At 34.2% G+C, this 17,422-nt stretch overlaps 2 protein-coding genes across 2 annotated transcripts; both read right to left on the reverse strand.

Annotated features, from left to right (window-relative positions):
* Window positions 1-390: 390 nt before the first annotated feature.
* On the reverse strand, window positions 391-5,159 carry LOC120339034 (uncharacterized). Its single transcript, XM_039407077.2, has 6 exons — window positions 4,969-5,159; window positions 4,196-4,315; window positions 3,390-3,570; window positions 2,802-2,990; window positions 2,314-2,424; window positions 391-1,899 (listed from the first exon to the last, which is right to left on the reverse strand). The coding sequence occupies exons 1-6, from the start codon at window positions 5,115-5,117 to the stop codon at window positions 1,681-1,683; spliced, it is 969 nt and encodes a 322-aa protein (XP_039263011.2). The 5' UTR covers window positions 5,118-5,159; the 3' UTR covers window positions 391-1,680.
* Window positions 5,160-11,102: 5,943 nt separating this feature from the next.
* Window positions 11,103-14,745, reverse strand: LOC120339035 (uncharacterized). The gene is made up of 5 exons (XM_078116155.1): window positions 14,542-14,745; window positions 14,179-14,298; window positions 13,230-13,386; window positions 12,610-12,720; window positions 11,103-11,390 (listed from the first exon to the last, which is right to left on the reverse strand). Exons 1-5 carry the CDS (start codon window positions 14,688-14,690, stop codon window positions 11,103-11,105), a joined length of 825 nt encoding a protein of 274 aa, XP_077972281.1. The 5' UTR covers window positions 14,691-14,745.
* Between the last annotated feature and the right edge of the window lie 2,677 nt (window positions 14,746-17,422).

Genomic DNA, 17,422 nt, shown 5'->3' on the forward strand with positions numbered 1-17,422 from the left:
TTGGTTGACACTTTGGGAATGCGAAAGGTGTGTGCCAAAATGATGCCAAAGGCTCTTAAGTTGACTGAGGAGCAGAAAACTCAACGATTGAATGCATGCCGAGTTGACATGCATTTTTCCAAGTTTGACACAAAATTTAACGTTAATTCTTTGCTCAGTCGTCATTCTTTAATTGAACCCCAAAAAACTCAATCAGACCTCGCACAGCATTTTTTTTCAACAAGAAATTTATCACATTCACTTATGGATCCTGAAAAGCAAAAATAATTGCGATTCTGTGTCAAAACTGCTGTTAAACAAAGAACACATATTACGCCACACTGCAAAAGTGTTGATTACCGATGGTTAATCGTGTTGCGCAATCTGTGACGTCAGTCCCGTTTCATTTTAGCCGCACCTCGTAATTACTATAATTTTTTCTGATTTAGTTTTTGACAAACGACAATATGTAGATTTGAGTTTGACAATAGTTTCACAACGCTTCTGCCATCACTGTATGAATTGAAGGGCAATATAGTGCAAATCTATACGAAGAAAAATAATTATAAATCGATTCAACTTGTAGCGTGCAGTCAAAATAATTAGTTACTTGCTGAAATTTAACTTGAAACACATCAAAATAACATAACAAAGATATACTCATCCGGATTCTTTCTCTTTATTCTGTTATTGCAAAAAATAAAAATGGCAATAGATGATGGCTAATGATTTAACAGTCAAATTGCACATTAAACAATATTCAGCAACGTAGCAGGCAATATATAAGTGTGATAAATAGTTTCTACCAGAGCTGGAGAGCTGGTTCAAAATCATGGTGGTTCCAGTTACAGAGCCGCAGGAAATTTTAACTGTAGCTTTATCTGAGGAGCTTCATTTTTTTATGTCGAAATAAGGCTCCAGCTCTGACTCCACAACCATCGAAGTGTTTAAGCTTGAACACAAAAATGAAACAGTCACAAACACCTTTTTCAAAAGTGAAACAACGATTTCATATTTGGAAATTAGACTGTAAATATAACTCGAAACTTCTTTATTAATATTAGAATTGAAAATGAAAATATTGGCTTGGCAAAATTTATTTTATTTTTATTCTCTTTAGGTGTCAGAAGATAATAAATATTAAAAAATATTCAGATGGTTAGGAACTATAGCCACTGAAATTTCTGGTCGCTTAAGCTCCCTTCCCAGCCTTGGTTTCTACATTACGAAACACTGATATAAAAATGCCATAGACAGAACAACAAATAAATCAAAAATCTCACCAAAGGGCAAAGAAGGCAAGAAAATAAAACTATACAATCATTCAAATGACGAGGACATACTCACAGACATTAAAATTCAACTCTCAAGAAATTTGTAAAATCTAATGACCTGGCTCTATTAAACAAGGACCTAGACCAATTTCTGAAAATACTGGACCCAAATAATTTTGAAGTTTTGTATGCAGACCTTAGATAAAAATAGTTGAGTAGCCCTGACCTAGACCCCAACTGGAAGCAGGTAAGTATTACTCTAATGATTTAAAAAATAGATCAACCCTAGTCACAAACAGAAAAGGCCTTAAGACTTCAAATTAGTTGGAGAATCTGCAATCTTCAAATTATTTAATATCTTGATTAGATGTAATAGAATTGTCTGAGAGCACTTTCATCACTTCAGTTTGCAAATGATAAAAGGTTCTCAATTGATGTAACTGCTTTGAAATCTATTATTAGTATGTCCAAATGCTGTAACAGGCTCTTCATATTCAGGTTCAATTCTTTCATGATGATCCAGACATGAAGCTCCATATTCAATTCCTGATAAAACAACTTCATGATCTGGATGAACAAAATATCCAAAAGATTTTCTCTGTACATTCCTGGCAGACTGGATATCTGGTACCATCACTCTGTGTTTCTGACATTTACAGAAAAGAAAAGGGGGAAAGAAGACAGCTTTTTAAAACAATTTTTGTCTCTGTTCAACTATTTCGGACCTATTCCTATACAGAGTCAAGTAAAATATCAGAAGTAATTGATCAAAAATCATAATTAAATATTCAAGAAAGATCCCAATTTAAACAAGTTGTAAACATAATTTTTAAAGTAATAATTACCAGGTCTATGGAATATCAATAATAAAAATATTCGCAGTTACGACACAAATACCAATTTCAGCAATATATTGAGCAAAATGCAGTTTTTGAATTACACGAATAGGAATAAATAACATATGATAATCGGAAAAGAAAATTAACATTTAAATACGGTAATTTTTGTTGAGATTTGAGAATGATTTTAAATCAAAAAAGCATCGGCCATCAGAACTCACGGTTGATTTGAGTCTTCCTTCTGTCCAAAATTGCAAAACATCCCCGATATTAACAAGAACTGTGTCTGGAATTGGAACCGCTTCTATAAACTTCCCGTCATAACCTTCAACCTATAATAAGACATGTTTCATACACTCATCACAGCTAGTCTGTATGGGTTGATCTGACATTTGCATCCGCCCACATTAATAATTACAACAAGGGTTGGGTTGGAACATGGACTGATATTTTAACTGCCAAAGATCAATTATAAGTATCTGGAAATTTAGGATCTCATTGAAACGATAATATTGCATTGTAAATCTTTTTCATGAATCCTGTTTCAGCTCGAAGTTTTATTGCAAATGAGCCATAGCTACTTTTTCAATTGTCTTGTTGGTCAATAGTCACTCGGGTACTACTGACAAATCCTATATTTCCATAAGTAGATATCTGACAATATATATTTTTCATACTATGATTGATCACCTATATTTATTATTCGAACCTGCAAGCCTCCCACATTATCTTGAAATAAGAGCGTAAATGATCCATAATCACAATGTTCACCGAGTCGTAATTGTCCAGGCTTCAGTGTAACATTATCAGGAATGGGAGGATAATGAAGAAATCTCAATGTTGTGAAATTATCTTTTCCATTCATCCTGGAATGACATTTCATCAGATAGTCAGAGTCCTAAAAACAATGACAGAATAAGTGAAAGTATGAATGAATGGAATGGGTACATTATAACAGCTAAGGCCAAAATAGCTGGAATCCTGAAGTAGGCGAAAAGTAATTTAATATCCCATAAAAGTATGTTTTTATAAAGTATACACAATCACACTGAAGACACAACTTGTCATCTATCCAGGAATTGATTCAACCAACCAAGATCAAATAATTCAAACGTTGGATGTCACAATGACAATTCTCTGGTCATGGGAACAAGATGAAAACTACAATTATGCCAAGGGTGACACTGATACCTAAATTATTTTGCTCATCATTTAAGACACTAGCTTTACTATTCACTGCCCCAACCTAAATGAATTGTAAGCTATATTAATAATGACTAAAAAAATAAGAGCATACTTTTATTTTCATTCCTTTGGTTAAAACTTTAATAATTCTCAGAGATAATTTTCGACATAGCTCGCAAAATTTCCTCATTTTGGAAGCAAACTTTGGGACGTGTTCGTCAGGCCATTTCCTATCAGTGGTATAATATACATTGAATGCTTCTTTGTAATCTCCTGGTCTCTTTGGGTTCAGGCTGTAAATCGAGTTTAGGGAAATATCTAATTATGAACAGAAATGTCAGATTCAAATAGATTAAAATAATATAACGCATGCGATGGGATTCATACAAATTAAACCATTGTCAATTTAAATTTTGATCGTCATTTGGTGTTTTTAGTTCCTACGTCAATTATGTCAAAACCTTTTTATGAATGTACTTTTATTTTGCTGATATTGGATTTTATCAAAGTCTAGAACTGACATGTGCACACTGTGGCACTAGGGCCAAATCGGGCCAGCCGGGTAAATCAATCTGGCCTGCCTGATGCTGCCATAACCAAACTAAAACTAAATTTTGATGTTTGAGCTAAACAATAACTCAAAGAATTTGTTAGGATTACGATTACATTTAGTTTGGGCACGAGGCTTATTGTTTTCCAGTTTATTTTTGTAACACTTTAAATATTGTTCATGAAATGTTTTTACGTCAAACTTACATGGCCCGCCAGTCTAGGTGGTCACAATTTTTGACCCCTGGTCCAAAAACCTTGACCACAACTGGTCTATAAGGCCGGTAGCACAGCAAAAAACAATATCCCATGCATTTGTGTCGATTTGGCAAATAGCCTTTTCGTCAAATTCTATAAGCTTCAACAAACCTCTCTACATTAAAATCAATATATCCAAAATTGCTTTCATCTCTTGCATATATTTTCTTAGTTGATGCATCCAGTTTATAGAATTCATCCATTGTAGAATCAACCTCATCAATTTGTTCCCTGCCAATTATAATTATATGATATTGAAAAATCTGCAATTTGGTAGTTCTGCAAGAAAATCAAAAATGGAATCGGAAATTTTCATGTGACGGCGTTTAAAACGGTCGCCGCAATTGTGCGTTCGTTAAAAATAGTTCGACATTTCTGTCGCGTAATATTCAATCCATGACTATTTCCTTCTATTTAAATTTAATTGTGTTCAACGTAACTCGCGGTTGCGACGACTTACGACGAAACAAGAACATGGCCAATCTGAAATACCGCGACAATCTGCGGACATAAGATGTGAGACTGCCCGATTGTATTCAATTTTGATATATATTTTTATAAACATATAAAGTATATTAGTGTATATATATGTCAAGTATATCTTCATCGCCTCGAAATCTCCGCCACTTGTTAAAAGAGCAGACTTTTCGGCTATGCAATGATTTTTCAGAAAATATTCAATCCATGACTGGGCATATTTAAATTTGGTTGTTTTATTAAATTGGTTGCGATCAATTAAATCTTCGATTGCGTAAATAAAATGCAAGCATTACTTCCCAGAATATACCACAGCAAACCGTGGACATAAAGTGTGGTAAAGTGCTCTCTTATATCTTGATTTGATTCGTATTTTTGTAAATTAGCAAACTGAAATGACATATTACCTTGTTATTCCAGTATTCTTCAAATACACAAATCCAATTTTTGCAAATGCCTGGTAAATTGCCTCGCCTGTTTTCGTGCAGTTTTCATCACTAATCTCTTCAACATCAAGTCCACAATTCCAAAAATCGACTATTGGAATTTCACCCATGTCAGCAAAGACCGATAAAATTGAATTGGCAGAATAAGGCAAAGTAACTACTAGCTAAAAATTGAATGAGCAAATAGCAAAAATGTTAGAATGTTCTGAAATTGAAATCGCTGTTAATGATGTCTGAACGTCTGAGAATTATTGTTTTGCATTTGTAGGCTATCTATCCATGGGCTATTACATATGTACATAAGTAGCCTAGCTTTACTCGCCTTCACTCGCCTCGCAGTTTGCTTGTTGAATTAACTTCGATATCAGTTACAGAAGGCTGAGATCACGTCAATATGCTATCTTTTTACTCACAATATTTCTCAAACCGTATAGGCGGCATGGAAAAATGGTGCAACATTTGGCCTCCGTGGGAATGATAGAATTATTAAATTCCCGTTTGTAACTCGTGCTTCCGCTACTTCTCTGTCAGTCTGTTCTTCCAGATAACTCTGAATTTTGTTTGTCCATTCGGTATCGTTAGATTTCAAACGAACGCGCTGCTCAGTCGTGTAAATATTTGGCTCTTTCATCAGAATTCAGCAATGCGAATTGATTCCCCATATATACTGCGGGTACGCTCTCTTATGTATTAAATTTTACATTTTGACATAGACTGGCTATTAAAAAAGTTGACTGATGGCGTTGCTGACAAGATAGATTTGCATTTGGTGGGCGATGAATATGCAATAAAGAGCAACTACCTGATCGTCGCAATAGCAGATTTACATGACTGCTTCCTCCATCACTTGAATTTCAGATTCAAAATCTTGATCGATCGAAGTCTTATAAAACGTTGTTTCCGCTGTAATATTCTTCGTGTCATTCTTGAAAGATTACAAGCACGTTTCAAAATGCTTTGTTTCTTTATTTTAACTTGCTCTCTACATATAGACATAGGTCTACGAATTTCAAACTCTCTCTATTGAAAAAATACCGCAACATTTGTCCTCCGTGGTAATGATAGAATTATTAAATTCCCGTTTGTAACTCGTGCTCCCGCTATTTCTCTGTCAGTCTGTTCTTAGTTAAGCTCGTCTTCCAGGTAACTTTGAATTTTGTTTGTCCGTTTGGTATCTTTACACTTCAAACGAACGTGCGAATTTGCGCTGCTCAGTCGTGTGGATGTTTAGCCCTTTCTCAGAATTTAGCGATGCAAATTGATTCCTTATATCTGTTGCGGGTATACGCTCTCTTATATATTATAAAAAAAATTCGTTTTGATATACACTGGCTATTAAAAAATTCACTGATGGTGTTTCTGACAAGGCAGGTTCGCATCTCACGATCGATGAAATTGTGAGAAAGAGCAACTACTTGGTAGTTGCAATGGCGGATTTATATGACTGCTTCCTCCATAACCCGAATTTCGTATTTGAATTCCTGATCAATCGAAGTCTCATAAAACGTTTGCTTCGAAGTAATATTCTTCGTGTCATTCTTGAAAGTTTACAAGCACATTTCAAAATGCTTTGTTTCTTTCCTTTATCTTGAAAATCTGTTAACATAAACATACGTTTAAAAAACTACATACGTTCTGAACCCCATTCTCATAGTTTCATGTTGCATATTGAATCACATCTACAACATATATCTTTTAAATATTTCGTATTCTTGTTATTCATTTTCTTATAGAAATATTCATTGATAGAATGTAGGCTTGCACGTAATTTAGGGATTTACGTAATTACGTAATTATTTTGAGTTACGGAAGGGAAGTTACGAATTACGTAAAGTCGTAATTATTGCATTGAAACGAGCTTTCTTCAAAGCAGTCAATTTCGTCGATTGCGAAAAATGAAAGCTCAACAAGTAGAAGTTAGAGTTCCGGTATTCGCAGCCGTTTTTCTCTCTTTTACCTTTCTTGCTACGTAGGTGAAGGAGGGCATGACGCGTTGCCATTCACTAACCTATTATCAACTTCTCTGGCATGGCCAATGTAAATTATTAACGTAGTTAAGGGGGAAGAACTGAGTAGGGCCGTTTGACGCCAACACACCTGGTTTTAACTTCTCCCGTAACTTAACCGTAGATAAGGGATAGAATTGCGTTGAGACCGATTGACGCCAACACACCTGGTTCAACTTCTCTCGCATCTTATCTAGCTTGGCCATGGCCAATGTACATAATAACCGTAGATAGGGGGAAGAATTGTGTTAAGACCGATGGACGCTAACACGCCCGGTTTCAACTTCTTCGGGTGAAATGACTAATGAACGCAGGAGATCAATCTTTCAAACATGGTCTATCAAACATTTGTATCCATTTTACTTTTATTTATTATTTACTTGTTCCAGTTTTCCGTTACTTATGGTATATATGTTCCGTTTCTATTTTATTCTATTTTATAGTCACGCGTTTAAATAGTGGGAATTCCCCACCAAGTGTGAATTAGCAATGCTTAACCATTCTTTATTGTTAATATCAACACTTGATATATGAACATGGAATATCATACTGTTTTTGGCTGTTTTATTTCAGACTTGGGGTATAAACAGGAAAATATCCATAACCTTTCAACACGACGATCTTGTGAAATTTAACGAAGAGCTTTCGCGACGAATTGGAACCAAATAAGCGAAAAGAGCGATTGATCACTCGCGCCAATACCTTGATAATTAATGTCGCGCTTATCAAATAGCAATATGACGACAAAAGAGAGATTGCGTAATGAACCAACGCAACTTCGTCTTCTCGGCATCGGTAAAGCGATTGAGACAGCAGAGAAACAGCGAAACGACGGATTCCTCGCGGACCGCAAAAAATTTAACTGCTATCATATAGAATCAAATATGAGCCAGTGTGTTTATTCTGTGCGAGATTCATTTTCTATTACAAAATCTTGATGTTCTGTTAACGGTTTTATCGTTATATATCAGTCCGGATGATGTTATATATCAGTCCGCATGATGTTTTTCACAATTCCTCTCAATATTTCGGCCATATATGATTAACTGTCTTACCAAATGCGCCAACTTATTTTGATTTATCGTCGACTTGAATACCACCGGCACTCGACCGAACTTGTGTCAATCTTGGCCGATAGGATCGCCGACTTGAGTTAGCAAATAAATGTCGTGAGTGTAAAATAAATGTCACAAAATGCATTGTTTTGCGATATAACTTTTGTATTTTCGGAGAAGGCATATCATATAAGTTCGATAATTAAATTATACTCAAATAAATAATATTTGATCTAAATTTATCGCAAATAATGTTATAAACATTCAGTCCGCCAGATGATTAAATGTAAAATGAAGCATGGTAATCGGAATATCGTCAATAAGTCGACATCAATAATTATTATTATAAAATGCTTAACAAGGCAGTAATGTCGGATAATGCAGAAGACGCTGCAAAAACAAGTCTTCGTCGCGAGGAAATCGCAAGTATAATCAAACGAGTGAATACGCTCGTCGTTGGTTAATAAATTAGAAACCCGTAATTTTTATTCAGTATTAAGGTGGTTTTAAAAAACTATCGTTTCCATAAATATCCGTATACCAGTGTCGGTAATGATAAAATAAAATTGATCGCATAAAAATGGGACGGTTAATTTGCGAAGGTGATAAAGGAAAACCAAAGCTAACACAAAAGATAAAAATCAGAATAAAATTTATTTGAATTCACTCCTTGATATTAGTCTTTAACATCTGTCGACGGCGTGTAGTACTGCCAAGAATATGAAAACCCAACTTCAATGTCCCATTCGGAAAAGAAGTGGATTCAATTGGTTGTTATGATAGGTTTAAATGCGTGGAAAAATATCGCAATTACGGGGTCATTACGTAATTGATTTTGCCATAATTACGGAATTGATTTTTGTCAATTACGTGCAAGCCTAATAGAATGTCTAATAGCAATAACGTTCAATATTGCTACCATTTAACAATAGAAAACAGAATAAAACTAAACAAATGGTATACCCTAACTATAAAGAACGCAAAACTGAGTAACGACTATGACTACAACCAACAAACTTGCGATAAACAAAACTCGGTGCTTCTGAGGTATGCGCACCAAGATGTCGCATAACCTGAACCCCAATCTGATACACAACCTGAGTTCAGGTTGTGCGCCATCTTGGTGTGCATACTTCAGGAGGTCCCAAAATTTTTTTCAGGCACATTTTGTCATGTTGATGAAAAATAGTCAGCATGACCAATTGGGAATCAAATTTTATGAAAAATACCAAAACCTGATGATCTCATTAGCCTGTTTGAAGTTTTGTAAAGAGACAGTTGGTTAAAACTGTCGTTTTACCACATCGATGACATACCAATATAATGAATCGTGTGTCGCGACTTGCGTTGTTAGAGTATTTTGTGTGTGTGTGTTGGGGGGACCAAAGCAGCAGAGTGTTTTGGGGAGTATGCGAGACTAACTGCTACTTTGTAGTTCATTCTTTTTTCGCATACAATAGCATTTGGGAAACAAAATTTTACGAACTTAAATTTATGACCACAGAAATCCGAAAAGCAATGGTACAACATGACAGCGCGGTTAAAAGCCGATCAAAATATATAATTCTCTTGGAGTGGAATTTCATTCTTCTGAACCCATAAAAAATTGCCGAGGCAATATAAAGGTGTTTCGATAATTCATATGCATGCGAATCACCGGTGTCCCTGCATGAATTTCATAAGATCGAGTACTAAAAATCTCAGGCATGATGATATATCAACCAATAATTATAAGTCTTGCTGAACGATACGAAAACTAGTTTCCCATCGATGCAGCTATGAATTACATGTCTATGACCCATTTATTTTCAATAAAATAAAAATAGAATTTTTGACCCATTCAATAAAAAATGTTCACCATCCCTGCAATATATTATAGTATTATTACTTATTTACGATATAGTATTTCACTTATTGCTGGTTTTATTATCATTTGTTATAAGTGGAGCGTTAGCATGTTTATGCATTATTTCGTTACCTAGCGGATCACCACGGCGTAATCGGCTCAAAGTTCCCATAAACCTGCAAAGCCGTGATAAGAGAGTTATCAAGTCCAAAAAATGTACCTATAAATATTCCTAAGCGGCACAAGTAACCTCATCTTCTCACGCTCAAATCTTTTGCAAAAATGACTATCAATATGAAAACGCAACTAGGGAATCCCCAACGTTGGAGACAAAAATAAAACAATGCACCTCAAACAAGTTAGAAATCACCACACACGATAGTTGCCTTGGCAACCATATAATTTTTTCTTCGCAATTATCTAATTCTAGAATGCTAGCCCCAACACTTTATATTGAACTTGTGCAGTCAACCAACCAACAAAGATATACCCATCTGAATTCTTTCTCTTCATTGCAGAAAAATAAAAATTGCAATAGGTAATGGCTTATGATTGCACAATACATAATATTCAGCAATAGCAGGCAATATTTGAAAAATGATTTCTACACTTTACAAAACACTGGTATAAAAATGTCATACAGAGAACAAAGAATAAAGTGAAAGTCTCAGAAAATAAAAAGGCAAGAAATAGAACTACATGTTCACTTAAAGGGTGAGGATATTTCTCTTAGACATTAGATCCCTACTAAATTTTTCGAATCTGAGGAATAAGGGGAAATTATTTTATTAAACAAGGGACTACAGACCACAAGTCGAAGCAGGCAAGTATCACAAAATGGCTCTCCAGAAGATTGTAAAATACATCAACTCCTGTCACAAACAGAAACGAAATGGACTTGTTTCTTTAAACTAGTTGGGAAATACAGATACAGACAAAACAACAGCACAACTCATGGAGATGATGATTCAATCTAAACTCCGTTGTAATCTAGCATGGCTTGAATCTTCAAACCCCATAATTGATCTACTACATGCGATAGAATTGCTCAAAAGCCCCAGATTAATTGCAATTGTCACTCGCCATGATTTTTCTCACAAAATCGTAAAGATCATCCGAAATGCTGGACATTTTAGATAGTAAGTATTGATATGAAGAAGCTGTTTTAGATTCAGCAGTTTAATTTATTTAGCAATCACAGGAGAATTCAGTTGCGTGCATTTTGTTTAGTTCTGCAAATGATAAAAGATTCTTAATTGATGTAACTGTTTTTAAACCTATTATTATATTAACATGTTCAAATGCTGTAACAGGTTCTTCATATTCAGGTTCAATTCTTTCATGATGATCCAGACATGAAGCTCCATATTCAATTCCCGATAAAACAACTTCATGATCTGGATGAACAAAATACGCAAGAGATTTTCTGTCGACATTCCTGGCTGATTGAATGTCCGGAATCATCACTCTGTGTTTCTAAAATTTACACAAAAAAAGGATGCAAAAAGGCCTCAATCTGCTATCAATACAAATTTATATTCAATCGACTTCCAATAAACTAAACAAATTCGAATCTTTTTCAATACATATAGAGATTAAGGCCTTAGAATAATTAATCAGAAATCCTAGCCATATGTTCAACAAAATCACTCCATTTAAATAAGGAGTTTATAATGTGTTAATGAATAAGTAATATAGTAATATTAAAATACTGAAGAATATTAGTAATACTACAGTGAATACAAGGAATAATTTTCTCCCCAAAGCGACATAACCAGTATTGGACAAGTTGCTCTAAAGCAGGGGCCGGCTTGAATCATAATTTTTTCCCACAAATCAGAAATCGCAATTTGAAATTTTAAGAAGCGCGCGAAGACTGTTCTTGATACGTTTTCGATGTTTATTCCGAATGGGAAACATTCTCTGAAAGGGACACTGAATGAGGCCAATATTAAAACATTTTATAAATGGGCATCACTAATCCGAGTTCCAGCTTGTATATAGTTATGCCCATTTTCGAAAACAATTATTTCCATGCATATGTACTTCCAAACATCGATGTGATTTTTTTCGCATGGTTTGTCAAATTTGGATCAAGTTCTCCTTCAAATAGATACTCTTTATAAAAACCAAGCAGTGATCTCTCGAATAGAATATAGATTTTATTTATTTATATCAGAAAATTACATTTGAATATTTTCTGCGCCATTGAACCCTTCGCACTTAGCATCAACTTTTTCTGCGTTCTGTTGCCATTTGTATAATTATAATTAAACTATAGGCCCATTAAACGAATAATTGTAAATTATAAACTTTTCAGGTTTGATATAATTTAGTCTACACGTGTCTCACAATAAATTCTGATACGTAAAGAATCGTCAAAACAGCCGTTTTGTTACTATAATTCGTTGAAGCGTCGTGGGTCAGATAAGTGTACTCCGTGGGGCTTAAGTTGCCGACCCCTGCTCTAAAGTATGGTAATACAAATTGCAATGAAAAATCAATAACAAAAAAGTATTTGCAGTGACAACAAACGTGACAATTACAGTTTTATCAAAATTCTGTTTTTCAATTATATAAACGAGAATATATTCTTTACATACTCATCGAAAAAAGCAACACTTAATAATTATGCTATATTTTATTAGGATATGTTTAATTTAAAGAAGAATCTGTGAATAGGAACATAACTCACAGTTGATTTGAGCCTTCCGTCTGTCCAGAATTGCAAAATATCTCCGATATTAACAAGAACTGTGTCCGGAATCAGTACAGCTTCCATAAACTTTCCATCATAACTTTCAACCTGCAATAACCCATATTATATAATGTTTTCAATCATTCAGCACAGGCTGTCCGAATAATGATTGGCTTGATTCTGCATTTGCACCTGCTTGAACCGTTCCTTACACCTTGAGGAAGATGTTAATCATAGACGACTATGTGGAGCTCAAGTTGCTGACTTTCAAACACGTCTGAATAACTATCAACTGATAGAAACCAAAAAAAATTACATATCACATTTGACGACAAAGTTTATAGAACAACAAAATGTAGTTAAGTGAATGAGACATGCTATTGTAGAAAAATCGTGTACCAGAAAAACAAATACTCAATTATTGTTGTTATTTAGCAAATTCCACTTCTCGATACAAATATGATGAAAAAATAAAATTTATGAATCTTGGAAAATATTTATATAGCAAGTATATGAAATTTTTAATAAAGATTGATGGATTTCTGGTAATATATTAGTATATAATGTAAAGTTATATCAACAATCAATATTTAGACCACTATATTTATTATTTGCACCTGTAAACCTCCTACGTTATCTTGAAATATTAGTGTGAATGATCCATAATCACAATGTTCACCGAGTCGTAATTGTCCAGGCTTCAGTGCAACATTATTAGGAATAGGAGGATAATGAAGAGATCTTAATGTCGTGAAATTAGCTTTTCCATTCATCCTGGAATGACATTTCATCAGATAGTCAGAGTCCTAAAAACCATGAAGCAATTATATCCACACTGCAGACAGGAAGACTTTCATTTACACAGGCATTGATTCAGCTGAAGCCATAATATCCATAACAAACCGTTCAAACGCTTAAATCCTTAATAACACGTATGATATTTGTTATCAGTGACTAGTCTCAATATTTTTTATCAACTCTTTAAAAATGTTAATTCAACAAAAATTTGCCAAGTGAACCCACAATGCTATTTCAACCTTACACTCATTTTAGTATTCATTGTCACAACCTAGATGGATTGGCAACTTGGCAATACAATTTCTCAAAGAAAGATTGAAAAACAACCAGCATACTTTTATTTTCATTCCTTTAGTTAAAACTTCAATAATTCTTCGAGATAATTTCCGACATAGCTCACAAAATTTCTTCATTTTATAAGAAAACATTGGTACGTGCTCATCAGGCCATTTCCCATTGTTGGTATAATTTACATTAAACGCTTCTTTATAATCCCCTGGTCTCTTTGGATTGGTTCTGCATATCCAAGTTCGAGAAAATAAATAATTATCAACACAGATTTTGAGTGGTATTTAATTTTGATATAAGTTTGGCAAAACGTCCCTTTATGTATTTTAAGGATGCATAAACAATTTGTATTTGTTGCTGCTTTTGCAATAGTTCAAAACTTAGAAGCGGATAGCACATATTTGTAACAAAAACAAAATCATATAACATTTATGCTGACTTATCTAATATCCTTTTTGTCAAATTTAAAGCTCCACCAACCTTTCCACATTGATACCAATATATCCAAAACTGTTTTCATCTCTTGCGTATATTTCTTTAGTTGGTGTATCGAGTTCATAGAATTTATCCATAGTAGAATCAATCTCATCAACATGTTCCCTGTCAAGTATAATCATATGATATGAAAACTCTGCAATTTGGTAGTTCTACAAGTAAATCCAAATATTTCATGAACTATAAATACCAATTAAAATAACTCACTTAAATCGTCCCAAACATTAATGTAAGAATGCTGGAAAGTAGGCTATGTAGGTTTATATCTCTCAATGAAACAATAGTATAAGTAAAGATCATATGGGTTGTATTGAGAATAAGAAAACAAATACGGAAATGTCATGTTACCTTGTTATTCCAGTATTCTTTAAATACACAAATCCAATATTCGCAAATGCCTGGTAAATTGCCTGGCCTGTTGTTGTGCAGTTTTCATCACTAATCTCTTCAACATTGAGTCCGCAATTCCAAAAATCAACTATTGGAATTTCATCCATAGCTGCACAGGTAAAAAAGATTTAGCAAAGCATGGCAACGAGGCTAGCTAAAATATGAATAAACAAATAGATGATGTTAGAATGTTGTTAGAAGTGGGTGAAATCAAAATCGCTCTATGTGTTGTCTGAACTCTAAACATCTGAGCATTTTTGTCCTGCATTAGTATTTATTACCTATATGTATCGTTACATACGATAGGTCATGTAGGTAGCCCAGTTTTACCCAGGTATGCTGTTTGCTTGTTGAATAAACTTTAATTCAGGTGCGGAAAGCTAAGATTACGTCAATATGCCACTTGCACTCACAAAAAGTTTTCTAACCTTTTAGCAGTATAGATTGAATGCCATATTTTTGGCAGTGTATCAATCAACGCTGCTCTATTATGTCTAGCGATATGAATCCTTAAATAATGCCAAATATAACTGTAAAGCAAAATTTTTGCAATTTAAAAAATATCTGTCTGGCGCAAAATAAAATTCTCGACAGACTTGTTCAGTTGAAATCAACCCACTACATTTTCAACTAAGCAGGTATGTCCTATGCTAAATAGAATGTATCGATGCGCAGGAGACCGACTTTTATTTGATAATAAAATGAAAATTGGGCAGTATTTTTACATCACATTTGTTTGGCGTCATTTATGCAGTTACAGAATTTATTCTCAGCTTACATTTGCGTTTGGCGCTGTTTACGACGTACCTTCATATACAGGTTCTACAAATGTCAAACGTTCTCTATTAATACAAATCTTTACTCAGTTGACTTTCAAGAAATCAGGATTCAACTAGTTTAAACCTATTCTAATAGGCTAGTCAGGTAAATTATTAACAGAAATCCTAGACAGTTGTTCAACAAAATCACACAATCTAAACATGTTAGGTAGTTTATAATGTGTACACTGTACTTGAATAAGTTTTATAATAGTAATAAAAAAAGTAGAGAATATTCGTAATACAATAGAGAGGGTATAAAGAAACATTTCTCCTCCAAAACGGCAATATTCCTCCCCGTTAGAACAAAGTTGCTCAAATGCAGTAATGCAGGGGTTCGCAATTACTTTTTGTCGCGACCAAAAAAAAAATATTTCTAATTTCTCGCGACCCAAGCATTTGGTAAGCACGTGATTAGTTATCGATTTTAGGACTCTTATTGACATTAGCAATTTTCTTGCTCAAAATTATATGAAACTTAGCACAACAAATTTCATTACCTGTCTCATCGAGCAACTCCACACAGATACTGCTTATCTCACATTGCTACGAAACAATACAATTGACAACATTGAGAACCGGCAGACACAGAGAATGATTGGGTTGAACCATGAATTTGCATCTGTCTCACCATTAATTACACCACAAGAAAGGTGGGTAATCATACATGACTATGAAGAGCCCAAACTTCCGACATTTAAATAAAACTAGCGGAACAAAAACTCAATTGCTGAACTCATTTAACATATCCCACTTTCAAACGACTACCAACTAAAAAAAAACAAGATAAATTTATATATCACGATTCACGACAAAGTTTATAGAGCAAGAACATGTAGTTAAGTGAATGAGACATGACATTGTAGAAAACTCACGTACCAGTAAAACAAGTCAATTAATGCAGTTATTTACCAAATTACAAATAAGTTCATATATATATCTTATTGGATTCAAATATCACAAAAGGAAATTTATATATTCTGGCAACTACATACATAGCAAGTATATGAAATTGTTTAATGAATCAAGAATGAAAGAAGTTGTTAAAAGTTCACTACGCTCAATTACCTACTTAATTTTTGCTGTTTTATGTGAAATTGCGTTTGAAGTATTGCCCGATTCAAAATCGCGTTTTGTGTGCTTGTTTTATTTTTTTGGTGGGTGGGCACGTGCTTGTACGCCTTTTAACTTTATTTTAAGTTATGCCCGCCTTGTGTTCATGCCCGCCATATCAACAATCAATATACTTCTTCCACCATTTGAACCACTATATCTAGTATTGGCACCTGTAGACCTCCCACCTTATCTTGCAATAGAAGTGTAAATAATCCAGAGTCACAATGTTCACCGAGTCGTATTTGCTCAGGCCTCAGTGCGACAGCATCAGGAATAGGAGGATAATGAAGAGATCTTAATGTCGTGAAATTATCTTTTTCTTTTCCATTCATGACATTTCATCAGATTGGTAGTTGCAATGACCGATTTACCTAACTACTTCCTCCAACACCTAAATTTCAGATTTAAAATTCTAAGTTTCATAAAACGTTCTCTCCGAAGTAACATTCTTTGTATCATTCTTGAAAGATTACAATATGTTTCAAAATGTTTTCTCATCGACGCAGACACTGATTACATGTCTGTGCCCCACCGACTTCTTGGCCTCAATAAAAATGCAATTTGATTCATCCAATAAAAAGATTCGGCATCCCTGAGATATACTATAGTATATATTATTATTTATCCACGGTATATTAGTTCACTTATTGTTGTACTAAACAAAGGCCGGTTTTATTATAAATTTTTATCATTGAGGTGTCGGCATGTCTGTGCATATAATTTCAGTGTTTTATTCTACAATAATGCAGCTATTTTCCCGCCACCAAATGACATATGAGAAACCTTCATCCTTTCATATCCTCTTAATTTCACATTTCTATTAACTCTCGTAAAATATTTGGTGGATAGGACCCAAAAAATGGGATGCCGAGTCGCGCAATTAAGACAAGTTTTCGAAAGTAATA

Source organism: Styela clava, chromosome 9 (genome assembly GCF_964204865.1).
Source record: "Styela clava chromosome 9, kaStyClav1.hap1.2, whole genome shotgun sequence".
NCBI lineage: Eukaryota > Metazoa > Chordata > Ascidiacea > Stolidobranchia > Styelidae > Styela > Styela clava.

What these genes read in the sequence shown, in the direction of transcription:
- LOC120339035 (XM_078116155.1), bottom strand. Translation starts at nt 14,690, where the DNA reads ATGGATGAAATTCCAATAGTTGATTTTTGGAATTGCGGACTCAATGTT. An exon ending in AAGAATACTGGAATAACAAG is followed by an intron (nt 14,299 to 14,541) that starts GTAACATGACAT and finishes TATACTTGACAG; the next exon opens with GGAACATGTTGATGAGATTG. An exon ending in ATAACGTAGGAGGTTTACAG is followed by an intron (nt 12,721 to 13,229) that starts GTGCAAATAATA and finishes GGGTTATTGCAG; the next exon opens with GTTGAAAGTTATGATGGAAA.
- LOC120339034 (XM_039407077.2), bottom strand. Translation starts at nt 5,117, where the DNA reads ATGGGTGAAATTCCAATAGTCGATTTTTGGAATTGTGGACTTGATGTT. An exon ending in AAGAATACTGGAATAACAAG is followed by an intron (nt 4,316 to 4,968) that starts GTAATATGTCAT and finishes TATAATTGGCAG; the next exon opens with GGAACAAATTGATGAGGTTG. An exon ending in AAGGAAGACTCAAATCAACC is followed by an intron (nt 1,900 to 2,313) that starts GTGAGTTCTGAT and finishes TGTAAATGTCAG; the next exon opens with AAACACAGAGTGATGGTACC.